General features: G+C 45.2%; 3 protein-coding genes across 10 annotated transcripts; all 3 read right to left on the reverse strand.

Annotated features, from left to right (window-relative positions):
• Positions 1-270: 270 nt before the first annotated feature.
• On the reverse strand, positions 271-2497 carry LOC131266741 (transcription factor HES-1-like). Its single transcript, XM_058269364.1, has 3 exons — positions 2379-2497; positions 1368-1463; positions 271-1242 (listed from the first exon to the last, which is right to left on the reverse strand). Exons 1-3 carry the CDS (start codon positions 2466-2468, stop codon positions 271-273), a joined length of 1158 nt encoding a protein of 385 aa, XP_058125347.1. The 5' UTR covers positions 2469-2497.
• Positions 2498-6246: 3749 nt separating this feature from the next.
• On the reverse strand, positions 6247-10308 carry LOC131272086 (rab-like protein 6). Its single transcript, XM_058273705.1, has 4 exons — positions 10082-10308; positions 9341-10002; positions 8375-9265; positions 6247-6813 (listed from the first exon to the last, which is right to left on the reverse strand). The coding sequence occupies exons 1-4, from the start codon at positions 10206-10208 to the stop codon at positions 6619-6621; spliced, it is 1875 nt and encodes a 624-aa protein (XP_058129688.1). The 5' UTR covers positions 10209-10308; the 3' UTR covers positions 6247-6618.
• A 3955-nt stretch (positions 10309-14263) lies between these two features.
• On the reverse strand, positions 14264-26137 carry LOC131271732 (echinoderm microtubule-associated protein-like 2). 8 transcript variants are annotated; one of them, XM_058273249.1, is made up of 8 exons: positions 25740-25909; positions 23099-24269; positions 18716-19045; positions 18129-18432; positions 15363-16920; positions 15193-15280; positions 14673-14899; positions 14264-14601 (listed from the first exon to the last, which is right to left on the reverse strand). In XM_058273249.1, the coding sequence occupies exons 2-8, from the start codon at positions 23412-23414 to the stop codon at positions 14476-14478; spliced, it is 2949 nt and encodes a 982-aa protein (XP_058129232.1). In that variant the 5' UTR covers positions 23415-24269; positions 25740-25909; the 3' UTR covers positions 14264-14475. The 8 variants fall into 8 exon arrangements, with proteins under 8 accessions (XP_058129232.1, XP_058129233.1, XP_058129231.1 ...); XM_058273250.1 differs by lacking the exon at positions 25740-25909 and adding an exon at positions 25229-25536 and having other exon boundaries at positions 23099-23809; XM_058273248.1 differs by lacking the exon at positions 25740-25909 and adding an exon at positions 25229-25536.
• Positions 26138-26598: the final 461 nt, after the last annotated feature.

Here is a 26598-nt window from a genome sequence, read left to right on the forward strand (position 1 = left end):
AAAATCAACAAGGGATAAGAATTCAAATAAAGCAGAAAGTTGGAGTCATTAAAAGATACCAACCGCACTATAGAATTTGAGAGTTTTAAAAGAGTTTACCTTTTTCTTCCTTTTTTCAATGCTACAGTAACACAAACTTCCTTAATTCTTAAGCTAACATTCCTTAGTTTAATTAAAGCGTGGCAGACCACAACCGAGTTGGTGGCTGATGCCATTAAAGCTCTCTCGGGGTTGTCAAAGAAAAAACGATACGAAATTTAACGGTAGAGGTCACCAAGGACGCCACATTTCCCCGTTGGGATTATCTTTTCCCTCTTCGCCGTCGGGTTGCTCTCGGTTTGCCTCCCGAGAGGAGGTGTCGGAACTCGGGCCTCCTTCCTCCCGGCTGGTGTCCGGGGTTTCGTCCACCAACGAGCGTCCCGTCGGCACAAAGGGGGACGACCCGAAATGGTGGCCAAGCTTGCCGAACCGGCGTTGCGTTGGCTGCGGGTCTTCGGGGCTCGGTGGCGTTGGGAAGATGGCCAGCAGTCGCTCCATGGTGTGCTGCTCGCTGGCGGTTCCCGTCTTGCCGACCGGCGTCATCAGCGTCGTCCCCGAGTCGTCCGCTTCGCTGGGAGGCCCAGGGCTTGCCGGAGGACTGGGAACGACCGGGTTCACCGGGTGACTCCGTTGGTTGGGCTCCTTTTCGCGTGGTGTTGTCTCCCTCTTGAGCTCCGGAACTTCCTGATCCAGCGACGCCGGAAAACCGCCATGGCCCGGTAGCGTCCCCGAGGGAACGCCCCGCAACGGTCCGAAGAAGGGAAACGGATTGAAGGGCATGGACGCCGAGAGGTCTCCGAGGAATCCCATGCCCGCCGAGGGAAACATCCCGAGCGACAAGTTGTTGGCAAACACCCGATTCAGCAAACCTTGCGTGTTGTTGTTGATGTCGTCGGGCGAGCTGAGCGGAACGCCACCGAAGGCACCAACTCCGCCGGGGAATGGGGCCGTCTTACCGGGGAAGGTGAGGCAACTCTCGAGGTGCTTCCGGACGCGCCCCTTCAGCCCCTCGTCCACCGTGCCGAGCGTGTCGAAGTACTTCGCTATCTCGTCGATGCACTCCCGGTATCCGCTGGCGAACTTTTCCGGCACCGACGGATCGACAGCCATCGCCACCGCGAGCCGACGCCGTTCGATGTCCTGCAGGTGCTTCACCGTCAGATCGAGGATGTCCGCCTTTTCCAGCTTCGAGTGGCGGACGGGCTGGTGGAGGGGAGCAAGGGCGAGAACAAAAAATGATCCGGGTCAGAACATGCGATGACCTTCATTGGCTTCGTGAGAAAGTTCCTCCCCGTAGCGGAAAAAAGGAACCGTTTTTTTATACTTACGTCCTTCTTCATCGCATCCAGCAGAAGGGACTTGAGGTCGTTCAGGTAGTTGTTGATGCGTGCGCGCCGTTTCTTCTCCATGATCGGTTTGTTCGTCTGTTCGAGAAAGAGTGTAAGCGTGGGAAAAATTAAAAAAGGGGTTTCAAACGGCTTCGTTTTGCAAACATTTGTTTCGTGTTTCATGTTTCAGTTATGAGAAGCTACTTCTTTTTATTCTTCACTCAATGGCAGACACACTTTCAATAAACGATCGGTTTATAGATAATTTTGCAAATGTTTTACAGTTGTTCCTGTTTTAAGAAAATAATTTTCCCTCCCTTCTTTTTTATCTCTTGCAATCAACAACATGAAACACCACATCTAATAATAACATCAATCTGCAATGCTAGCAAAATGCATAAAAGTATTTTGTTTTCGTGTTAGAATTACTTTTCATCTTTTTCCCAGCTTCAAACAAGCAAACTTCTCATTGTTTTGAATGTTTAAAAAAAAATTTTTATAGTTGCGTCCACAAAAGTAAAACTGGGTTATGCTTAACTGTTTTCCACTTTGTACAACGCCAGTTTACTGATAAAATAGAACAACAATCAATGGTGTGTTTTTTCTTGTACGGTTTTGCAACTGAATCGACTACACGATAATCTCCTTAAATTTTTGTAAATTTACTTTGCACATTTCTAACATTAACATTCACTCATAAATAAATTGTCTTTCTTTTCCGTTGGTTTCTTATCTATCTGCCTGAACAACTCAAATAAACACATTAATTTTAATACAAACTTTTTAACTTTTCATAAATAGAGTTTCTTGATTCACACACTTTTAAAAACACTTCTTTTCTATCACTTCTGTTATGTTTAAACATGATTAACTTTATATTTGTCAATTATAATAATTTAAATCAATCGCTTCTGTACAGCAAACCCCATCCAACAAAGCGTTGCAGCGTTCATTATTGTTTGTAACTCTCATCATTATTTCACTTGATCTTCACACTTTCGTTTCTCTTACCTTCCGGATTTCCGCCTTAATCCTGCGCAGATAGTTCTCCGATGCGTAATCGTCCTGTCGATGTGAGTTCATCTTGCTTGGATTTGCCATTTACTTTGCATATGATTTCCTATTTTATTCCTCTTTTTGCACAATTTTACCGATGTTTAACTTTTTGTGTGATTATTTTGTATTTTATCGTTTTCACAAATCAAATCAGTTATGTTTCATCGAATGTTTCATAATTTTGTTACATTTATTTTTTTCCACTTGCAGTTCCACTTTTCACACACTTTTGTTTCAGATTTAGGCAGGATTTCTCCACTTTTTCATTTAACACTAATTGAGTTGAATTAAACTACACGAATAACAACTGTTTCAATCAACATGCGTGTGGTTTACATATTTCACTTCGGTTTCTCACTTGTTTTGCTCCTTTAAAAATTTGATTGTTGTGTAACTCCCACTTTCTTGCATTTCACTTTGTTGTTGAAGATTTCTACTTTGGGGAGATTTCAACTTTTTGTCACATTTTGCACACTGGTGATCAACCACTTTTAAGAACGGAAAACTTTTCACTCACCAGGAAGTGGACGAGCTCCAGCTTCCAGCAGCGACGGCATCCGGGACGCGAATGCCGGAACAGATCGTGTGCCGGACTGCCGGATCGTCGGTGATCGTTCTAAACATAAAACCAACCGTGTGTCCTCACCACCACGTGCGTTCCCACCCCAGCCCTAGGCAAAACCGTAAGCAGCAGCAGCAGCAGCATGATTATCATGATTAACAATTTAACAACATTCTCTACACCCTCCCCAATCCTCCCCTTCACCCCTTAACACATCTGGCTGTGTGTGTATTTGCTTCCTTTCCGTCAGGTCTCCCTCCCGGCCCGGTCGTCGACTCCCTTTGCGTGACCGATCCGCTGTTGTGGGTCGTTGGGTCGACGTCTTTTCCCACGCCGTCGAAAACGTGACGTGAAGCAGCTGACCCACAACTCTCACACACAGACAAACACCAACAACATTCCCCCTCGGTGTCTCGCACTCGACAGGATGTAAACAATCTAGAAAAGGGAGACCGATCGGTCCGGAGTAAGGAAGCGAAGAAAAAAAAATTGAAAAAAAGAAAACAGGCACAACACACGGGGGGAGAAATGGTTATGCTCTCCATTCTATGCTACTGCTGCTGCGGCTGGTGGGAATTGCGCATACACACACAACCTTCGCACCGCGTGGTCTTGCCGTAGCCGTCGCGCCTTCTCAGGTTCTTTTCTTCGCAAGCGTTCCCTTCCGATCCGCAGAAGAAACAACCCAAGAGGGGAAGCCCTAGCAGCGTCTGAGGATGTGCAAGAATTCTAGCTCGTTGCGTGCGTGCGTGTGTGTGTGTGTTGTTTGGGTTTTCCATTTCATTTCCCCTTTCCTTGCCGTGCGCTTGGAAAAGCCCTTTGCTACGCTCTGATGGGCCCGAAAAATTCCCACACTTTGCGACCCGACTTCCCGAACGTTTGAAGTGGGATTGAAAGAAAGGAAATCCGAAGCAAGCGAGAAGGGACGTAGAACGTAAAATAGCATTATGGGAAAATTTTCAAATGAGAAGCGAACGTCACCGAAAAATACCGTCGCACCTTGAAGGGTAACGTATTCGTATTTTTTCCCCTTCACTCCTTACGAGGTTCCGTTCCTTTTTTTGTTTTATTTTCCATTCATTTTCAGTTTCATTTTCATTACTCGTAGCGCCACCACCACTTTTATGTTTTTTTTTCATTCCTTCCACAACTTCCTTGTCGTTCGCATCCTTCCCAAACAACACCACGTCCTTCTCTTTCGTGTTTGTGTGTTGCAATAATTTCTGGTTGCCTTTTGCGGGACACGCTTACGGAATCCCGATGTCCAGCGCGACCTAGGAGGGGGGAAAAGATGTCCAACCGGACGAGAAGAGTTCAAAAGGTTACTCCATATGGTTCAAATATAAACATATTTCACCCGCACCAAGCCGCCAGATGGTGTCGGAATCAAACAATTTCAACGCAAGTAGATGAAATCTTTTTCCCACACGATGATGATGGTGTTTGTTTTTATTTCAATTTTCACAGCTTGTAGAAAGCCAAACAGTAGATACAAGTATAAGTAGATCGATGTTTTTTATTGTTTTTGAAGGTTCAATCGGTACAATTGATTATATATGTCCTCAACACTTGTTTTTATACAGTTTATCGTTAAATCTTCAATTACAAAGAAATTATATTACTACTTTGCAGTTGAAATATCGGTTTTAGGGTTTCTTGAGTGTTTTGTTTTTTTTAAGTAGGTGGTTTGAAATGGATTTTCGAATGGTTAATCAAACTTTCATAAAATATTAATGTATTTCACTCCAAAATACAGTATTTATAAAAAAATCATGTATCATTTTAAGCTTATATTATCTTACTCCAAAGATATAATAGCACTCATACGTTTGAGATTCGGCAGAAAATACTTAAATATTATTACAGAAGTTCCATGCGAATGTTTTGTCGACAAATTTGACCTATCATATTCATTTTTTCACCTATGTTTGTTTGAAACGAGTTTAATTTGTTAGAAGATGTTTTGCTATATGATAAAACACTCGTTAACTATTTGATCAAAACGATTGCATTCAACTAAAACTACTTCAACAATATGCGGTTCCGGAGATTGAAATCTAAATTTTGCAAAACTTGATTAATTTGTTATCCTTTACCTTATTCTTAAATCATACAAACACAGACACAAACTCAAAATAACCCGTTAACCGGCCAGTAAGCTGCTCAAATTACGCGAATCCTTACTGTGGTGCCCTGGAGAATCCCCGGTGTCCCGCTCTACTCTGGCCATCTTCCCACGGATTCCCACCGACCGGTGCTGCTTCCGTCCTTCGCTTTCGTTTACATTTCGTTTTAAGCCACCGCATTCGAAAAGGATATCGGATTCCCCCGGCGTCTCGGTAGGAGGAGCATCCAGTGGCCGGTGGTAGGGGTGAAGGGTAGGGCCAAGGATGAGGCGGGGAAGGATACATTAAAAAAGCAAACGAAAAAAAAACCGGGGAACAACATCGAAGTGAAACCCACCGTGTACGAGTGTGTGAAAGAAGTGTGAGAAAAAGTTAATCCTCTTGTCGGAAGCCGTTCGGTTTTTGTTTTCATTTTTTCGTTTCTTCACTTGCCCCATCCTATGTCTGCGTGTTTGCCCTTTTCCCTGGCGAGGGGGGAAGGGGAAAAAGTGATGGAACGCAGGACAATTTGCGGGGTGCCATCACGCTTCGCCAGGATATCTTCCGGCACGGGCTTCACGTGCAAACGGTGCCAAAGGAAGAACGACGAATGAATCGAGCGAGCTGTGTCTTTTGATGTGGTAAAGTTTACGGGAAACCACAGACATACACACAGAAATACACGTCCGTACGAATGGAGAAATTGAGCTCAAATCGATGTGGCCACTTCGTGCGGTATGGGACTCTGAAAGGTGGAGGGTGAGAAGCAAGAAAAAAACAGGAGTCAAATAATTAAGTTGTGACTTGAATCCAGTTCCACGCTGACCGTTTGGCCGGTTTATATTTCTTTTCCCTTGTTTTGCTAACGAGCAAAGACGATTTGGTGTTTTCGATAGTAGAACAGGAAACTCGCTACTGGTGTTTGCATAAAAGATTTAAACAAGGAAAAATTCAGCCGAGCTGCAGAAGAGTAAAGCGATTAGGATTTTGATGAGCAAAGTGCAAAGACCCAAATGAGATCAGCTTCAACTATCTTAAACTACTAGTTCACCAACAGAACGCGATTTAAAGCAATGAGACATTTCTTGAGTTTCTTTCCACAATTCCATCAACCCTCCATTCGAATACAATGCTTTGTTTTTCAGTTTGACTAAAACATGTTGTAATATAAGTATATTTTAATAAGTTTGTAGTTCGTTTGCCATTTGTTCGCTTCGCTCGCCGTGGCAACTAGCTGCGGGACGAGATTTGTATGTTAGTTTCGTCTTTAATCCACGGTTTACCTCTTTTTTTTTAATCTTTTGTAGTTTTTGTTTCAAGCTTAACAGTAATATAGTGGAGTATAAGTAATAAGTAGTAAATTCGCAAAGAAACACAGCGGTCCGGGACTGGCTTAACTGTCCCTTTCCTGTAAGATTGCCTCTGGCGGACACCATGTATAACACCCTGACCGGCTCTCACTGGGCGGTACGGAGGAATGTGCGGTACGGAGAAGGCGGAAGGACAGCAAACGGGAGGCAGTTTCATCTCAGATCGCTTCGTAGGCTTCGTCCACCGGATCGTCGCCGGCGCCGTCCGCGTTCGACTGCATCTCCTTCAGGAACTCGTCGACGTGGCTCTTGCGCTTGCTGCTCCGGTGGTGCTTGCCTTCGCCCTTATCGCGCGTTTCGTCCTTCTCTTTGCTGGACTTTTTCTTTTTGTGCTTCTTGTCCTTGTCCTTCGACTGCAAAAAGGAAAGACAGACAGTAGGGAGGGATTAGTAAACAAAAGTTACGCTATACACGTTACTTAAGCTATACACGAAAAACGAACATTAAAATAATTAAAAATTGAACAAAATATAGTTGGGTTCTTTTGTAAGTAGGAGTAATAAACAATAATTTCACAAAGACTTTACCGTGTCCCACTGGCGAACCATATTGTGGCTGGCGAGTTCTATTCGTTTCTGTTTATGTACAGAAGTCAGATTTGAACACTTGTTCATTTTTGCCCGAATAATGTTGAGACTGGTCTGCAAAGCCTTCCGAACCGTTTCTTTACAGACTAGCAAATTGATAGTGAACATGATTATAGAGAGTGATATGGTCGAATTTGTGGCCAAATTCACAATGCTTCGCTTATCCCTCGGTGACAGCTTCGATTTTTTCGGCCTTCTTTCGGTCGTATTATATTTGTCTGGATCTTTCAAATAATTTCGTATGACTTTATCCGATCGACTAAGTCTACGACCAAATTTTCGAATTGATTCACCTTGCTACTTATAAGCTTCAATCACTGCCTTATCTTTCTCACTTAAAACACTTCATCTCGGCATTTTTAAGCAATTTTAGTAGGATTTATTGCATTTCCTTGCTTCTTGCTTGCAGTTACCTTGCTTCTGAATGTACCCGGCGGCTTTCAAACGCTTCGAAATGGCTTCCTGAGTCACTCCCAACGATTTAGCAAGCTCGTCTTGTGTTTTACACGAATCCTCATCGAGAAGCGTCTCTAATTCTTCATCTTTAATCTTTTTTGGTTGTCCTGGGCGTTCTTTGTCTTTGATGTCAAAATCGCCACTTTTGAAGCGTTGAAACCATTCAAAACACTGTGTTTTCGCTAAAGCATCGTCGCCATAAACTTCTACAAGCAAACGATAACTTTCCGTAGCAGTTTTCTTTGCAAAAAATGACCCAACAGAACCTCCCGCAAATGCTGTCATTTTCTCCAATTTTCGAAGTTATTCATCGTGAAAAATAATAATGATGCACACAAGATAAAATTGTTTTGTTGACTGATTTTGATAACTGTCAAATGTACCTTCAAACCCGGGATGCCCAAAAAATTCGCTCGACTTTTTCTGTGCGCTAGCGAAAGTTCGCTCAAATTCTGAGCACCGAACGTGAACCGAAGGAAGGAAAAAGAAAACTATCATTAGAGCGAGAGGCATTGCTGACACACGGAAAGCTCCAGCCGCTCGAAAAAAACGTTCGTTCGGTGTAAAAAGCTTCACGTGTGGCTCCTCGGTTACGAACTTATTGGTGGTTATGTAAAAATAAGAAATAGTTCGTCCCAATTAAGGTCCCATAAAATCCGATCACAATAATGATTGGTTAACAAAGATTCTGAAGAAATGGTATTTAACATTGGTCACTGTTAATTATTGAAATAGGCCTTACTCATGTGAAAACTTTCCTCTTCAGACCTATCCTGCCCGTAATACTTAAAGAAATAGCTTAATTTTATACAACAAACACCAGAAATAAATAAAAAATGAAAAGAAAAAGTTTATGAATAGTTTACTTTACCTTCTTCTCCCCGGAGCTCTTGGAACGGTTCACTGACGACGTTGAGACCACATCTTCGCCTCCTTCCGGCGAGCGTCGCTCTTTGGTGTCTATCGGCCCCCAACCGTAACCGTAGTCCGCACCCAGCTTCGCCTTCACACCTGTCGTCCCTACTCGCTCCAGCTCCAGCTCGACGCTGGAAAGCGAAAACTTCCGCTCCCCACTGTCGGCAGTATGACCAGCGTCAGCGTCGTCTTTAGCAGCACCGTTTCCATCGTCCACCGTTGGGGAAGAGAGCACCTGGTTTGCTTTCGGGAGCAGCACCACGGAAGAATCGACTCGTAACGGATTGAAACGCTCTTCCTTCGGCTTTGGGTTCGCGGTTTCCGTAGCAGGTGAAATTTTGACCACCTCCGGTACGTCCGTTTGATCGGCGCCGAGCTCTTCGTCGTCAAATCTTGTAACCAGCGGATTGTGACATTCCCCTTCGTCGTCGTCGTCACTGTCGCCGACGTTGGTCACGGTCGGCGGTTGCCTTCCCGGGCCCGAGTCGAGCGTATCCTCGAGGAATGACTTATCGAGCACACCGCCGTCCGGGCAGAACTCATCAACGTTGTCGATCTTGCCAAAGTTCAGCTCTGATGACAGGGTGGTCATGGTGGCACTGCGGGTCGGTTGCTCCTGACGCTGCTGCGGGCCAAGCTTCGTCGTATTGACGGTCGTGGTCGAAGAGACCGCAAGATGCGAGTTCCGATCGGGTACGATGATTGGATGGCCCGCACCGAGGATGATGCTTTTCGTTGGCCGGATGAGGCTGGCCGGGTCTGTGGGCTGTGTGGATGCGCCTTCGCGGGCCTTTTTCTTGCTAATGAGATTATCCAGGAACCGGCCGTAGTCGGAGTCATCCGATTTCTAAAAAAAACGAAGAATCCATAAGCAAAACAGAACGTGACGTTTCACGGCGAAAAGAGTGGCCGGGCATCGTACCTGGTACTCCTCGATCTCCAGCCTACAGATGTCCAAATCTTGTGCGTTCTTCCGCAGCGACGCCTCGAGTGCACTCTTCTGCAGGTACAGGAATGGGACGCCGAAGAACTTGTGCAGCAACCGCAGCCCGAAACCGTTCCGCATCGAGCTGTCGCCGTAGACGATTTCCGCGCGCCTTTCGGCACTGGCCGTCTCGACGAACCCGTGCACCTGCTCGGCCGTAATCACCCGATGGTGACCCATATCACAGTGGTTCCCCAGCAGCAGCACCGGGATATCCCCGGGCACCTTCGGCAGCTCGCGGCACACGTAGTCGAACGTCCAAGCCTTCGTGATGTCCATCATCATTACGACGCAGTGTGTGCCTTTGTAAACGTCGAGGAACTCAGCGTCCAGCACCGGAACGTCCGCATCCGGACTACCGCTCCCACTGCCGGTGGTCGTTAGCTTGAGGTTGGTGCTCTTCTGCTTCGATTTCCCACGATCGACAACGTCCCACACCTCCACCTTGACCACGTCATCCGTCGCCTTGAAGGACCACTGGATCGACGCAACCTGGATCTGCTCCGTGGGTGTGTACTGCTCGATGAAGGCTTTTCCCTGCAGGCGCTCGAGCAAACATGACTTGCCCACATTCCGGTCACCTTTGATGACAACTTTCACTACAAAAGAAAATAGAACAGGCCCATTAGAAACAAGCCAAAAAAGACATACGTCCCACACGAAAACGGGCAACCATACTGTTATACTGCACTCCACGGGAGAATCGCTTTTTAAGCGAATCCGACATCGTCTGTCCCACGGACTCCGGAATCGACACGGACGGTGCTTCATTTTTGTTCGCGAGCTTCTTGAACACGGAAAACATGGTTGAATTTCTTCTCTCACATCACCAAACGACGACCAGGCTTATCGTCCTCCAGCACAATCTGTTACATCCACCTTCTACGACGAGATAGCGAACGGAGAACTTTTTCTTTTGTTTACATATTGCAAGCAGTGGAGGAGAAAGTGACGTGCGTGACGTGTTGAATTTTTTCTTTTGTTTACATCAAGATTAATATTTGATGTGTATTTATCTTGTGCATGATTCCACTGACCAAGGTTAGTTCTACACAGCTGGGAAAGAGCCTTGCCATGAAATGAAATATTTCGTAATAATACAATTGATTTTATCATTTTAACTAATCCTATACAAGAACTATACAAGAGTAAATATTCATGGCATATGAGTTCTCCACCAGTCTATTTTAAACCATTTAACCTTTACTGCGTAAGTTCCACCCGTTTTGTTCTTTTAACAGAAACGCAGCGGTCCATGCACTCGAAAAGAATTCATGTGTTACCCATTGCATAGCCATAGGCGCAAATGAGGAAAAGATGATCAAAAATTATTAAGGCAGACACCTCATGTATTCTATTAGGTAATCAGATTATTTTTGTACCATTGAACAATCTCGGAATTTCACTGCGCACTATTCATACTGATGAATATCACAGTGTTCAGTTTGTAATTCATAAAGAATTTTATTACGAATTGCTGTTCAATTGGCAGCACTGGCGTTACTGAAACGCCATCTTCGATGATGCGTTATTTGTTGTTACCTTCAAATTAACCGTTAAATTTCCATTGATGCCATTTCTGAAATCAAACAATTTATAAATTCAAGATATTATCTATAAGATAGATCATGTGAATTATTGTTAATATTTGAAGAAAGTAGATCGCGAGGAATAGTAAGAACGTTCTCCTCATTTATTTTTATTTTCTTCCCAGAAACAAGTTACAAATTCAAGACATAATTTATTAAGCAAATCATGGGAACGCATTTAGAATTGTCGAACTCCCCCATTATTTCTTTCTTTTGTATTCCACCAAATGTTAAGCAACAAATAACCGAACCGATAATTGGCTAAAAACTCACGTTAGTACCATTCTTCCACATACCAAAGAGCGGGAACTTTCGATATCCTACCCAATCCAAGTTAAATTCTCAATCCATCTTGCCCTGTATTCTCAAAACCAAAAGCTGTGGATTAATTAAATTTCAATGTTTTTATTATCATAAATAATTCGCATGTAAAGTATTGTGGAATCACTAAATCACTGTATTCCCGTTTCGCAAAACGAACCACCCCAACGTTGCATAACTTTCCGGTCAGTCGGCAAACTCACGTCATAAGTGGTATTACTTCCTTCCGTCGGAAGATAAACCCATCCACCACCCGTTCGGCGCCGCTAAAAAATGTCCGCGTGACCCGATCCACGCCGTCACCACATACCCGTCCGCCGCCTTCAGCCGTGGACACATTGTAGAGGCAACGAAAAGAAGAGCTACGAAGGAAAGGGGAGAAAAAAAGAAAATAGTGAGGTTAATGGACGTTGCTTGCGGGTTCGTTTTGCGTCTTCTCCGGATGTTCTAATGAAGCCGGCAAATAGAGAAGTCAGTGAATAGGTTTGATTTCATTGTGGAACTCAATGGATTAGCTCTGAAATAGTATATGATCATCATAGGAGTTTAGCTCGGCTGCGTCATTTCTGAACGGGGGAACGACGACATCTTTTTTAGGCGCCACGGACACATTTTTGTGGTTATGGTCGGCGGACGCATACACGCACAAGTCTGTCTAGAGCTGACGGTAGTAAAGAAGATACGTTACCTTATATTTCTGCCGCGCCGTTTTCCCTCGCTGCACGGACACACACACATGCACGCGCGCGCTCCACGGAGCCGCATTTGCACGGCGGTCACGCACACACCATCCGGCTAAGCAAAAGCACATGGTTGATGTAGGCAGTGAATTGATGACCGCCATTCCTTTTTCCTGTATTTTTTTATTTAAGCAAGATGATCGACGATTGCCGGCATCCTCTCACAGTATACTCCTGTGATTTGACCGCCAAAGGGAAAGCAAATTCACAAGAATATACTGCGAGACGTCACACGGCCGAAACCATCGCTCGCCCCGCCAAAGAAAACGCATCACACGCACACACACACACGCGCGCACTTTTTTCGGGCGGTTCTTCGAACACGCTTTCCAACGACAAAAATGTGCTAAGCACATTGAAAAGCAGGCCTGTACCTGAAAATTCTTTACAATCCCTAGCACCCTTCAACAAGGGGGCTCGGAAGCAGCATGAGAGCAACACCCAAGCCCGTTTTGGCGGTAGAAAACCCATTTCACTACCTGAGCCAAATGATGCGCACCCAAAAGGCACGCCATCCTCGCAACCAGATGGAGGAAAGCCACGCTATTTTTAACACACGTTGTTAACTGAACAAATAAATACTCTGCATTGAATAATCTGTTAGAATGTGACGGCAAATGATTACTGGAACTACTTCCAACTTTAAGCAAAACGATCACGCGTGGAAAAACGGAAACGGAGGATGCTGCTGCTGCTCAAGCTCAGCGACGAAAAAACCACGCCAAGCCAAATAAGCCAAACCCCGGCTGTGCCGAAATGTGCGGTGGCACAGGCAGAATGCCGGGAAACCCACTCAATTTTAACCCGATAATGTAACGCACATTTCTCCTGCACTAATTTTGTCCTCCAAACGTTTGCTTCGGAATCACTTTTCAATCACTGATTTTAACCAAAATTCTTCAACTTTACCAAACTCCCTGCGAAGCGACGACGAACAGCGATCCGCACTCGACGACCGCTTGCAACGAAATGAGTCGTACAGTTGGCAGAATTGGGATTTGGAAGACTTGAAGATTCGATCCCTACACGCAAGATCAGTAAAAAAAGAGGTCGGATCAAATCTATTTTCTACTCCGCCATTGTTGTGAGAGTTGGTTTAAAAAGTGTTTGCAAACATACTTGCAGTATGTGGGAAAAATTTCGCTAAAATTTCTTAAGTCTGATGGTCTTTCACACTTTCTACTTCGATTCATAGTTTATAAAATAAACATTTGAATGAGATTTAGACCTTGGCCGGTATTTTCAGCTGAAAAAAACAATAAAAAACAATTGTTGATAACTTTATAACTGCTGAACCGATTGATACATGTGACCCCTCAAATGAAAAGTTTTTTCAGGAACAAACAGGAAAAGAGACAGCTCTCTACCTGGAACAAAGTTGATAAACCTCGATTACTAAAACGCAATTTTTCAATTTGTTAATAGCTGTTGATTCTTTCAACCGATTTTGACGATTGACCCCTTAAATGAAAGGTTTTTTCAAGACGCGCAACTTTGTTGAAGGTAAATGTTACAGTAGTTTCTTGTTTTTGATAAAGAACAAACCTGTGTGGGAATGCTAGTGGCGCCTGATTGGGAGCTCTCATGGGGTCATGGGCCCACTGGGGTAAATTTCTGTAAGGAATTGTATGTCTTATATACGTTATATGTATTGTAATATCCTTCAAATTGGACGCAAAGTACCAGTTTCCTTACCTGTCACTGTAATCTAGCTTCAAACACATAATACATCAGGCAACAGCCAAAATAAATGCTTTTTTCTGAATATTTCTCAAAAAGAGGTAGAATGATCGTATTGTTTGAACTTAATTAAAAGAATAATATGCTGATTTTCTTACGTAAATCATTCGATGAATTCTCTAAATGATATGAAAAATCGGCAAGTTAGATGTGCACGTATGATTTGATGGAGTGATTCGGATTTGGTGATCCGGATCTCCCAATGGAATTGAATCGAATGATTGGAATCCCCAACGAGAATCAATTTTCCCAACACTAGAGACCAGCGACGACAAAAACGTCAGATCCGGTTTTGCTAATTTTTCGTTTTCAATCAACCGCTATACTCTTTTCACCGGGCGAACGTGTCGAAAAGGCGCTTATGATGGTTTTTGAAAAAAGACCTTTTTGTAAATGGGGAAACCGTTACAACTGTACCTTTTTCTCTTTTCTGTTTCGAAACGAAATAAAGCTAGAAAGTACTGAACTGGTTCATGTTACGTAACGGTTTGTTGTTTGGAGGATTAATTTATTGTTCACCTCATATGCAATCGGACGCTCCATTAATCGTGATAAAATAATAAGTTAGTATCTGGTGCTAAAATAAAATAAACTTTGTTCCTGCGAATGTGTGTACTTCAAAAATGCAACGCTTGGTATCCAATCTTTTTGTTGGAGTGCATTATCGAGTGCCACGGGACGGTTAAACTACCCTCCATTGGAGTACGCTCGTGTCGAGCCCGCCGGCCGATAGGAGCCGGACGCCGTCGTGCATAAACTGTACCGCCGTGACGTGACTACTGTGTCCCCGGTAGCTGTGTGATAGCGACTAAAAACAAAGAAATACAACGGATACATTGCATGAGTTTTTGTTAGTTACCTTTTTCCACCCAGTCTTACCTTTGGCTGTGAGGCGGGGAAGGAGAAAAGGCGTATTTTGCCGAAATCGTCGGCACAGACGAGGAACTGTTCCTCGCCGTCCTTGCACACGCTGTTAATGTCCGTGCCGTCGAAGTTCTCCGGCCAGATGCCGATCGTATTGAAGCTCACCGAGCAGTTTTGTGTGGCCCACTCGAGATTTTTCACCATGCTTTGACTCGTTATTTGCCGGCAGAGTGTTGGATTCCCTAGAAACAATCAAGTATGAATTAATCATTCAAATAAAATAATTAAGTGATATTTTGAATCATTTTTATATGTATAGCAATGAACGAAGCGATGACGTATTTTTTTTTCTAAGGCTAAGGAGTAATACAGTTGCTAACTGGTTTAACTTTCAAACCAATCTGTTACTAATTTTAATTTTTACATTCATCTTTTGCCAATTATAGTATTTTTTTTAAGATGACCGACAATTTTGGTATTAAAAATATGTCAAAACAAATAATTTGTAAGCAGGGTGAAAGTGAGAGTCACTTACAATAGAGCAGTTCGTAGTCGCCCGAATTTGACCGCAACACCTGACTATCCTTCGACCAATCCAGGTGCGATATGAAGCTGGAATGACCCTGTGAAATTTAAGCAAAAACACAAGCATCAGTGAGTATTAATTCAGGCTGAAGGATTTGTTTCCCTCAAACGTCAACTTACCGTGCACTTGCCAATCTTGGAGAACCGGTGCGGCACCTTCGTGCACTGGTAAATGTAGATGCAGTTGTCTTTGGAACCGAGCGCCAGCAGGTTGCCGTCGGGCGAGAATTGCATGCACTGTATCACGTCCTGGCCGTCAGTGTACGTGGCCAGCAGTTCACGCGTGACAATATCGAACACCGACCATCGGCCAACCGCACCTCCAACCACGACCACCTCGCCACCGTTGGTGATCTGTACCGAGTGGATCGGTTCCCCGATGTCCTTGCTCCATACGACCGAATGCGACAGTGAGTCCCACAGCTGCAGTAACCGGTCCTTGCCGCCGGTCACAAACTGTGCCACCTGCGGGTGCGTTGCCAGTGACCAAAGGATGTCCGTATGGCCCATGACGATCGGGACCAGACTGAGCGTAAAGTCTCCCGATAGGATACAGTTCTTTGTCGTACCGATCAACAGCTGGGAGCCTTTGCCCTGGGCCACAACCCGCACCGCCCCGAAGTGCTCCTCCACGATCTGGTCCGCCTTCATGTGCAGTGCATCGTCGAAGAGCAACAGCAACCCGTCCTTGCCGCCCGTCACAAACCCACCGTTTCGCAGCGCACAGATCGTAAACACCGGACCCTCGTGAACCTTCTTGAGGAAGCGACTGATCACGTTGGTGCCACGCTTCCAAACGGCCAGATTGCCACTCGAGTCACCCGTCACGACGTCACCCGTTTGGGTGAACGAGATCGCCGTCACGTATTTCGGTTTCTCGAAGCTCTCGAACACGCCCATCCGCTTGTACAGCATGCCGTGCTGGTCCAGCGACCAGAACGCGATGTGGTTCTTCCCGATGGTGATGATCTGTCCCTTGTCGAGCGGGTGGAACTCGACCGCCACCACCGTGTCGACCGAGCACTTCGTTTCGGTGATTTTCCGGCCACCCTCCTTCTTCTGCCAGTCCCAGATCGAGATGATCTTGTCCGGTGAGTCGTCGATCGCAGCCAGAATGTTCCCGCTGTCCGCGCGACTAAAAGACAGGCAGTTGATCGCACCGGTAAACTCCCCGCACCCGATCTGGTTGAGCGTGGCCAGCGAAACCGAGTTCCAGATGAGGATGTGGGGCAGCGATTCGCGGCCTTCCGTGCCGCCGCACTGGCCGCTCGCTACCAGCAGCTTGTTCGGGTGCACCGCAAGACTCTTGACGTCGTCCGTGTGGCCAAGGTAGTGGCGCTGCGTGTGCTCGTCCATGTTATACAGGATGACGACGGCAGCGACGAAGTACACCATCTCGCCGGTCGGCAGCTGGTAGAGGTTCGAGCGGCAATCCTTGCCCCGGTATCCGTACGCCCAATCAAGCCGGAGTCGCCGGTTCGGCGCGGGCTGCACCTTCGTAAGGTCGTACGTGGGTAGCTGGGCCTCGGGTATGTGTATCACGATCGGACGGCCGCTGATGTACAGCTTCACGTACTCGTCGTCGTCGTTCTTGCGCTGGACGTATGGATGCGAGTTGCCCTGGCGACTCGAGTGTCCGCTTAGGTTGAGCAACGATTTTGCCGAAAATCGAGACATGCTGCAAAGATAAGGGGGAACAACAACGAGGGTAAACTTTTCTTAAAAATTAATGGAATAATATGACTATTCACACTCTTTGCTTTAAATCGAAGCACAGCTCGCCCTTTTCTTGTTATGCCAACCACGGGTAAATATGAACTGAAAAGCAGTCACCGGGTGACGAACTTTGAATCACTGACGAGTTTATTGTTAGCAAATGGCTTATCAATTAGTCCTCTATGAAAAAAACTTACTTTTCATATGATATCGAACGGTTTGGGTTTTGTGCACATGTGAGCTTATGTTTAAGTCAGTATTTGGTATCAGAATTTTCTGAAACAACAGTTCAGTTATGCGAGCAAGTGTACCAAGCACCAGAATGTACAAAAAATTGAGGGATGAAAACAAAATTATCAATGTATTAAACACTATATCCCAATAGCCTAGCCTTCAGATTATGAATGCTGGTGACTCAATTCGTAGTTTATATAATTACCGATATATTATGAATTATGAATCAATTTTGTCAGGGGTCTTGCACACAAACTATTTGGCCCAAAGTAACATATTAGTAGGCCTTTGTGGGTAGGTTAAATCCAAAACTTGTCTTTAAGGTTGAGTGCTGGATGGAAAAAAATAGTTGGTTTAATCAACATTCTTGTAGAGAAATTGTAGGATTGATGAGGCATATCGAGTTAGTAACATTCTGAAATTGATTGGAAGAGGCTTTTAAAATAATAATAAGAATCCTGAAACTTTACATGAATGACATGAAATGCAATTAACACCCAAACGTGGAACAGTTTTCATATTACGTTCAAGTGGGATCTTTACGTTTATGGGACTATTTAAAAACTTGATTATACAATGTTTTATAATCCTATTCAAAACCAATATAGTGTAGTGTATTCAATCGGACGTAGAAGCTTCTTCTCATAATCTGACTCCTGTTGCGAAAAAGAAGTGTGCCAAACCATTTTTTATATGATACATTTAGGATAGAAGACCTTCAACTCGGAAAAGAGTATGTTAAAAGAAAAATAATATGTCATTAGAGAAATATCTAAAGCAACAATGATTGCTCACAAATTATGAAGAAATATTATATTAAAAATTCAATTTGAGCAAAATCAATCTGACAAACAAGTTAACTTCACCTCACTCAAGCACTTCACACTTTTAGGGGAGTTATTATTTTCAGGACGATCGTTTCCCCCAAAGGTTTACCTTCCGGTGCTGCCGGTACCGCTCGGGCTGCCGGGTGTGCTGACAAAGTCGCCGGTCGAGGACCACCGCTTGCCCATGCCGGACGACGCCAGTAGCGCATGGTGGGCAGTGGTGGATGCGTTCGGTTGCTTCGGCGACGGGGAGGGCGCCGGCGAGATCGAATGGCTGCTGAGCGAGTCGGAGTGCAGCGATCCGTTCGAGTAGTGGATGGCCTTCTGGGCGAGGGTTGTCTTTATCCGGGACGGCGAGCTGGTCACGCGCGACGGTACCCGCCCGAATCGTTTTTCTTCCACACTGGAGTTCACTAAAAAAAAAGAAAAAGGGAAATAGATACAGAGGAAAACGAAAAAAAAAAAATTCAGGGTGATTAGATGATGTATGAGATTTTTTTATGAACATGAGTGTGCTTGTGCTATTAAGTTTTTTATTTATTTCGCCTGCCGGTTGACCACCGCTATTTACACACGTTGCCGAGAGTTAGATAAACAGCAGGAGGAAGAAAAATAATAATAACAAAATAACATAACAGCACCCGACAAAGAGATAAAGTTAGGGAGAAAAATAGAAGCAAAAATCCGTATACTTACGCCTCGTGAGCGTGTTGCGGGAGAAGCGAAAACTTTTGCTGGATAAACTATTCTGTCCACTGACCGCGGTGCCGACGTTATCACCGACCATGCCCTGTCCGGCGAGGGTAGCAACATTTGACGCTCCCCCGCCCGCGACGGTGCCCGTTCCACCCCGGCCGCTCCCGCTGGTGCTATGCTCGTACGCGTTATCTATCGTGGCCAGCCGTCGCAGCACGTCCGCGAGCGTGGACTTGAGGCAGACTATTTCATCCTTGTGCTCCAGTACCTGCCGCTCGAGATCGTACACCCGCTCCACCAGGCCAGCCTTTTCCGTTTCCAGCATTTCCTCTACAAAAAGAGAAAAAAAAGAGAAAATTTCGATTAGTTCAAGGTTACGCACAGAACCTCCGACCTTTTGGGGCGGACGCAATGGGTGAGATGATAAGGATACACATAGGGTGGAACGCGGAAACTTTACGCCATTCTTTCGTGCCATTCGTTGTACCGCCGGCCGTTGGAAGGATTTTACTTTCGCCGGTTGGTGCTTGTGTTGTTGACATGATGTTTTTCTATCTTTTTTGTTCCCGGTTGAGCAATTTTCACGCGAACGAATGTCGTAAGACACCGGGATTTTCCCTCCCCAAGGACATCACAGTCCCAGCGGAAGCACCATAGTTTCTCGGTTTTCGTCCCTACGTTTCCTAAAAAACTACGTTTGTGTGGTCACTTCCCGACACCCGGCGCAGGACACGCCAACGGTGGAAAACGGTGAAACTAAAACACACCGAAAAAAGCCAAACAAAAACGACCGCCAGACCTATCCACCGGGGCCGGAGTTTGTGTCTCACTGCACCAAAACACCGCTCGCGAACGATTGACAGTTGGACCGGCTGGGCGCGCTGCTCCAACACGGCACATCGGTGGGGAGCTTTTGCTCGGTGCTCCCCAAAAGCAACAACAAGGGCGCATGTAGTACACGACAGCGCGTGATGGGTTGTGGCGGGTGTTGGTGGTAAAGTGTACATGCGCCGTTGCTGCCGCGAGTGCGGTGGAATTCGATGATACCGGTGCGCTGTACTTTGATACCGCTGCACAGTGGGAGCACTGCACAGGACAAAATATTGCAAAAAATAAAAAATACAAATAAGGCATACCCTTATTTTCCCGGAAACAGGACCCTTTTCTGAACAAGGTCTTAAGTTTCGTATCAGAGTCTAATTTCGTGTAGCGAAATATAATGCCACCGACATTGAATTTTACAACGTTTAAAACATATAAGAGCACCTTAAGGGTTTTTCTCCTACAGTAATTAGCATGGTTTTAAAGTGAGTGAGTTTTGCGTCACATTTTAATTCTAAAATGTTGATCGTTGCAATTATTGATGCAAATATTTTATACAGATTAGATACGACGGCCATAAAGCCAAGGAATGCTGATAAAATTTTATCTACCACAAACAAATTATTCGCTCCATTGTCAAATTAGTTAAATTAGAATTTTAGAGAAATCTTCAGTTTGCTTGTATTAACAAGAAATACATCTGAAACTTAATTTAAAATCTCTTCTTCTCTTCTCTATATCTATAAAAATGAATGTTTGTATGTTCGTGATGCTAAAACTCAAAATCGGCTGGACCAATCTTGATGACGTCTTCGTATGATTTGTTCCTTTTTACCCAAGGAAGGTTTAGAATAAAAGAGAATTTGAAAATTCCCAAGGAAAAGCCGGAAAATGGGAAAATTCGGTAAAAACGGCTTTTTTCCATATAAAACAAAATTTACCTCCTTTAACGAAAACGGTTGGACTTATCCCAACGAAGTCTTGCGATGATTTGTTTCTTTTGGCCCAATAAAAACAATCCAAGTTAGAAAAACTCTTAGGAAAAGCTAAAAACCCAGAAAATTCGATAAATGATTTTTCCATAAAAAAATTGAAACTTATAAAAATGAGTGTTTGTTTGTTTTTAACGCTAAAACTCAAAATCGGCTGAGCCAATCTTGACGATGTAATCGGATTATTTTTTCGTTTTTATTCATGGAAGGTTTAAAAAAAGACATCTTTAATATTGTCTAAGGAAAAGTCGGAAAATGGAAAGATTTGTGAAAATTGCATTTTCCATACAATCAAATCAAATATACGAAGTATAATTTAAACTAAGAAACCGCTTGGCCAATCTTAAAGAAGTTCTTTGATTTTTTCCTTCTTACCCATACCGATTAAAATTGTGACAAACCATGAGTACGAATTCACGGATCATTGAATAATTTCATCTCGGTTAATCAACAAGCGATCGCCTAGATCACGTATATTTGGTTCTAATAGGCGTTGAATGTATTTTGTTGAGTAGCAGAAAAAGCTTTCTTGCTAAACACATATGCATTTTGAGTATTTAAGTTCAGGGAAATCTATCAAACAAGTTTGCAAGTACGTCGCCTGATGGGATATGGCGTTTTTTGGCATTGAAGGAGAAGACTAAAGTGTCTATACTTAAAAGGAATTTTAAAACATTCTTTGAATTTGTCGGATATGCCGCGACTTAAAGATGGATCTGTTATTGTTATGTGTCGACATCTTCATGAACCGAATCTATGGGTTTCCCTTGAGTTTCAATACTTTATTATTCCAATATTAGCGCATTGTTAATATGGGACGAGGCGAAGTTCGTTGGGTCAGCTTGTATTTTAATAAAAACATTTCGAAAATGCAACCGGATTAGTTAATTAATCACATTGGAGTGGCAAATTACTAGAATATGTTATAAAACGTATTTTTACTTCATCTCTTTCAAAGCTTATGAAATTAATGGAAGGCTTTATTTATAGACGTGAGCGCCTGTGGATGAAGATTCACCTGACTATAACTATGACTATAACATCTAAGTAAATTTATCGACAAATTACAAGAAATGGTTAAATTATTTCGGTCTTGTCATAAAAATAGAGAAAGATCTGACTTACAACATATTTCCTATGATCAAGTTTCTGCCAGGAGAAGGTATGACATTTACTTTTACTATCATTCACTTTACCCTTTGACATTTACTTTTACTATCATTCAGAAAACACATGAAACACATGAAAATAAAAAGACTTCACGTGCACAGCAAAGTATTCATGGAAATGTTATTATAAGATTGTTTTTACACGCGTTTAAAGAGAACTGATTATTAAAACCGGGCATCTATGAACGGTGAATCTAAGACAGATTACTCATCCGATATTGTATATTACGCTTAAATACTGCACGGAGATCATTCTGCCGTGCAGTGATTCAATCGCAGGCTTCGGTGGACTCGTCATGCATGCAAAGCAAATGAAACGGAACGACACAGCTCTTAAGGCTTCGTCAGCTGAACGACACCGAGGCATCGAGGCCGAACTAAATTAAGAAGAAAGCTTGACATTACGGCTAGTAAAGTTGGGATCCCCAGTTGAAAGATCCCTTTAGCTTCTGTGAAGCGTCTTCAAGGAGTTTAACTTGAATCTTTGAAATTCCAATATATTACAAGTATCCTCACAATTAAAGGCCCATAACCACAAAAATTGGATCTTCATGGGCTAGCTTTTCTGTTGAATTGCAGGTCATGTGACAACTATTTGATTGACTGTGCTGATCTTCTTTCGGCACATTTTAGTATTCTTTGAAAGCATAGCGAAACCCGGCCTGTCTGGCATTTATCCCCAATCAGGACACACTGTGCCCCGATTCGTTGGGGGTGGTGTTGTTGCCATTGTGCAAACGAGATGGCTCGATGAGCGAGAACGCAACTGAATGGGGAGCCCGTGACCGTGGGTAAAGTGTGGGGCATGTTGTCTTTTGCGCTATTTATTATCACCATCGCGACGCTATCGCCACTGCACAATCAGCTTGTGTTGATCGCGCGCGCTCGTGGTCGTATGTGACGCGCTTGGCCCCGGTGGTGATGGTGGTCCGCGAGAACGAGCAGCGCGGTTCGCATTGAATAGGCAATCATCGATAAAGGGAGTCCCAAGCAGGGGTGAGGAGGGGTTGGGAGAGTTGGGCAATTCGAGAAGAAAAACAAAAAATCGTTTAAACATGACCATGTTTGCAAACGTTGCCTCCTTTCGACCCGGTTGGGAAGGTAGTGAAGGAAATAAAAACCACATTTATTAACTGCCCACTTTCCAAGCGATTTAAAGCTTCTTTTTAGCACACTTTTAAGGGTGGCGGAGTGGACGGAAGGGGCCGAGGAGGTCAGCTAGCTGTATTTGGTGGTAACGACACTCGATCAAATTGGCCCCGCATTGCCGTGGGATTTCTCTTCGGAAAGTTTGGCCACAACTCCCGCGCGCCAAACAATTTCGCCGTTGTCTGATGGAGTTTTTTTCTAATAAGGGATGGCCGACCGAAGGAAAGTGTCCTCTCCAAACTACTACTTACCCGAAAATTCATGCAAATTTTTATACGTCTGCGCCGAAAGATGATTTGTCTTGACCTTTTGTGTACCACCATCACCACCACCGCCACCGCTCTCCACAAGCACCTGCTGCTCGTCCACCTCCTCGACGCTGGTGGACATGATCTGATGGTGGTGGTGCTGGTGGGTCTGGTAGTGGCCGACGCCTGTGTACGGTCCCCGGTTGGTGCCTCCGCCACCACCGCCGTTGTTCGATTCCACCGTCGGCGAACCCTTGGGTGCCGCCGCTTCCCGTTCGTCGGAACCTGCGGCCGCTTCCGGATCGGTTCCGTTGCTCATCGCCAAAGTACCGACTAAACTTTTGAAGGTTAGCAGCTGGTTTTTGTTCGTGTTTGCAACACCGGTTGCTACCGGTGTGGTGTTGGCAATCAACAATCGCAACCCTTCTCTGCAACCCGGTCGTCGTGATGGATGGAACCGATCGAACACACTATCTTTCCTCCACCATCGGATGATGTACGAAGGAGGAACCAATTTTGTTGTTTTTGTTTGATGGATTGTCCAGATTGGTGCACCGGAAGAGGTAACTCTTTTCCTATTTTTTTTTCACACTCCGCTAACGGTCAATTAGAAAACAAAGTTTACCGACACTGAGCACACTCGCTCTTCGCACTGCAAAAGCTCCAGCAAAACTCCACCGAACAGGTAAACCACACGATACGTTGCTACTCGCGCTGCTAATTCACACATCGGATGACATCACTCGGTATGGCCAAACATGGCACGACGGGGCTCCCTCCCTCTGCCTACGCCTGGACGTCCACTCCCGTTTCACCACGTTTCGCTCAACCACCCTGTGCGGTTGACATTTTAAAGCCAGTCTCGACGCAAAGCGGTCGCCGAAAGCACAACGCGAACGAAAAAATAATAATAATATTCAAACTACTACGTGCTTTCGTAGTGTATGCATATTAATTCATGCCGTGTGTTTATGATGGCGTCCAACGACGACGGCGATGATGATGATGATGCGAAATGGTGACTATGATCGCAAAACTTCACCGCGATAAACCCTCCTCGGGGCACGTTCGAATTGGTGTATTTTCACCACGGACACACTGATAACCGGTCCTTCCCTTGTTCGGTGCTCTGTGGTCCTTCGCGAGCGTTTTAAAACATAATTGAACTCTGGCTCTGAAAATTAAAAGAAATAAAACACCGATCGATTTAAACTACCAGCTACCGAACCGTTTTCGAGCTTCCGTTCACCGGGCCGGAACTTAGCGTACTGAGTCGCTGCCGTTTCTACTGCCGAACGCCCCAACTGGAGCTGAAGGCAGAGCCAGAAATGAAAAGGGCCAAGGGGGGCAGCAGCATTTCACTCGTGTGTCGCCCGGCGAGCGAAATTAAGTAGATCACAATTTCTCATTTCCGCCGCCGTGCGCCGTGGAGAACTTCTTGTGTTTCGTCGTTGCTGCTTTCGTGTGTTCGCGCATCTGTTTCGGCATTGACTGTTTTATTTTTCTCGTTCGTCTTTTCCCTCTTTGAGACGTCTTTGGGCCTTTCTTGCGCCGTTTACCGTTAGCTGCCGCTCTAAAACCTGCAGCACGCGCTGGAAGCTGTAGAAATGGCCAATGCGGGGCTGGGCAATCACCCTTGTGAGTTGTGTTTTTATTTTCCCAGTTTTGGCAATGTGCCACCCCACACCACAAATTGTACCGTGGCCGATTTCAGCTGGAAACGCCTCCAACCAACGGGGTTCCTCCCAGCAGCATTAAATTGGTGGGGTCTTCTTCGTTCTTTTCCGGTGTTGAAACCATTCCTTCGTTAAATCAATGCGTTTGGGGACACGCGGGTCATTCACAACATTCCACTATGCGCTCCCCGCCTCCACCATTTACCAACACTTGACCAATGCTTGGGTTGTTGATGCGCCAATTGTTCGGGCCCTTGAGATGGCGGTCAGCCAGGGAGGAGATAGTTTTATGCACACTGAAGCTCACCAGTGTTTGTTGTCACCAGATATATTTACACACGTCGTGACTCCCAACGAGAATTCCATAACTTGTAGGGTGTCCCCTGCGCTCGAGGGTTTCACTGATTGTGACACTTGATTGCACACTCGAGTTCACTTTGCTTCGCTTTGCACATACCACGTTGCATTCCAGTGGGGTTGGCCCTGGGACTGGGAGTAAACCCTGGAGCATCACACTTTCCTAACGAGGCCGAACGCTTGCCAACTCGAAAAGCTTGCCCTTAAAACTATGCGCTGCGTGATGGTTCCCCGACTCCGGGAGCTTCCGACGCACAACCGGACCCGGTATTAGGAGCAGTCCAACTAACTAATAATTCCGGTCATTCGATAGCGAGATGAAGCGTACGAAGAGAAGCCAGCGACCGTGGAGCGTCCAGAGGCGCCCCCGGGTAGGCAATGGAGGGAAGAAAGAAAACAACCGCAAACTATCCGCCACAGCGATCGGCAATTGAGGTGCGTACAGTGATGCGGGCAGGCAGGCAGCATCAGAGGTAGTAGTGGCACCAAGCGCGCTCGATCGAGGGCCTCCGAGGAAACGCACACCACGATCCGCTGTAGGGTCACAGGTACGAAGAATGCGCATCGCAACGCGCATAGGGGCTTTCAGGTCAACATCGCGCATAGCATACTTTTTTCCCCCATTTTTTCCCTATGGCCACATCACACCGGTTCCGTTGCCATTGCAACGGCGCACACACAACACAGCCGACCAACGAGACTGTGTGGCCCGCGTTCGCGCTGCACCAGTTTTATCGGTCAGGCTTGTGCTGTGTGTAGCGACAGCCTTAAAAACGCGAGCCGACCGCGAAGTACCGGCCACTTCGACGCGAGTGTGTGCCCTTACACCGGCCTGGCAAACGTGTGTTGCGAAGGTGCGCGCAACCGTGCCCCTCATGTAGTGGTGATGCTCTCGCGATTCCGCAGAAAAGTTCACCAACACACACCGGTGCTTCGGTTGTTACCTGCTGAGGTGCCGAGGATCGCGATCGCGTGTATATGCACTCGATGTTCCGCTTCCATGATGATGTACCTCGCGGACAGATGGTATACCGTTTGTATTCCTTCCCCTATTGTTGCTGAATGTCACATCTTTTAACACTACTTCCCAGCAACAGATGACAGAGCAGGTGTCAGATGGCGTTTCGGGGAAGGAGTGTCGAAAAAAAAACGGTGGCTTTGCGATCGCGATCGTACTTTCATTCCTTCCAGCCTTAACTGGATTACCTTTACCTTTCAACTTTCATCACGTGTTCACGAACGGTGCGGCGAATGGTTGAAGAAAGTAACGGCGGGATCTCGGTAAAGAGGTGAAGGTGATCGCGTTAACCCTTAAAGCGATGGTTTTGGTAACCGTTCTTATCCTATCAGAATTCCGAAATTGTCTCTAATTGTTTCATTACTGCGACTGCGGCATATAAACGTACCCATCCCATAGTAAGGCCATCCAAAGCAACCCGTATATTGTGGATGATGGAAAGAAATGGTGAG

The sequence above is a fragment of the Anopheles coustani genome, chromosome 3 (genome assembly GCF_943734705.1).
Source record: "Anopheles coustani chromosome 3, idAnoCousDA_361_x.2, whole genome shotgun sequence".
Lineage (NCBI taxonomy): Eukaryota > Metazoa > Arthropoda > Insecta > Diptera > Culicidae > Anopheles > Anopheles coustani.

What these genes read in the sequence shown, in the direction of transcription:
- LOC131266741 (XM_058269364.1), bottom strand. Translation starts at nt 2,468, where the DNA reads ATGGCAAATCCAAGCAAGATGAACTCACATCGACAGGACGATTACGCA. An exon ending in TTAAGGCGGAAATCCGGAAG is followed by an intron (nt 1,464 to 2,378) that starts GTAAGAGAAACG and finishes TTTCTCGAACAG; the next exon opens with ACGAACAAACCGATCATGGA. An exon ending in TGGATGCGATGAAGAAGGAC is followed by an intron (nt 1,243 to 1,367) that starts GTAAGTATAAAA and finishes CCCCTCCACCAG; the next exon opens with CCCGTCCGCCACTCGAAGCT.
- LOC131272086 (XM_058273705.1), bottom strand. Translation starts at nt 10,208, where the DNA reads ATGTTTTCCGTGTTCAAGAAGCTCGCGAACAAAAATGAAGCACCGTCC. An exon ending in CCGTGGAGTGCAGTATAACA is followed by an intron (nt 10,003 to 10,081) that starts GTATGGTTGCCC and finishes TTTCTTTTGTAG; the next exon opens with TGAAAGTTGTCATCAAAGGT. An exon ending in TGGAGATCGAGGAGTACCAG is followed by an intron (nt 9,266 to 9,340) that starts GTACGATGCCCG and finishes CGTTTTTTTTAG; the next exon opens with AAATCGGATGACTCCGACTA.
- LOC131271732 (XM_058273249.1), bottom strand. Translation starts at nt 23,414, where the DNA reads ATGAGCAACGGAACCGATCCGGAAGCGGCCGCAGGTTCCGACGAACGG. An exon ending in CCGCAACACGCTCACGAGGC is followed by an intron (nt 18,433 to 18,715) that starts GTAAGTATACGG and finishes CTTTTTTTTTAG; the next exon opens with TGAACTCCAGTGTGGAAGAA. An exon ending in CCAAGATTGGCAAGTGCACG is followed by an intron (nt 15,281 to 15,362) that starts GTAAGTTGACGT and finishes TAAATTTCACAG; the next exon opens with GGTCATTCCAGCTTCATATC.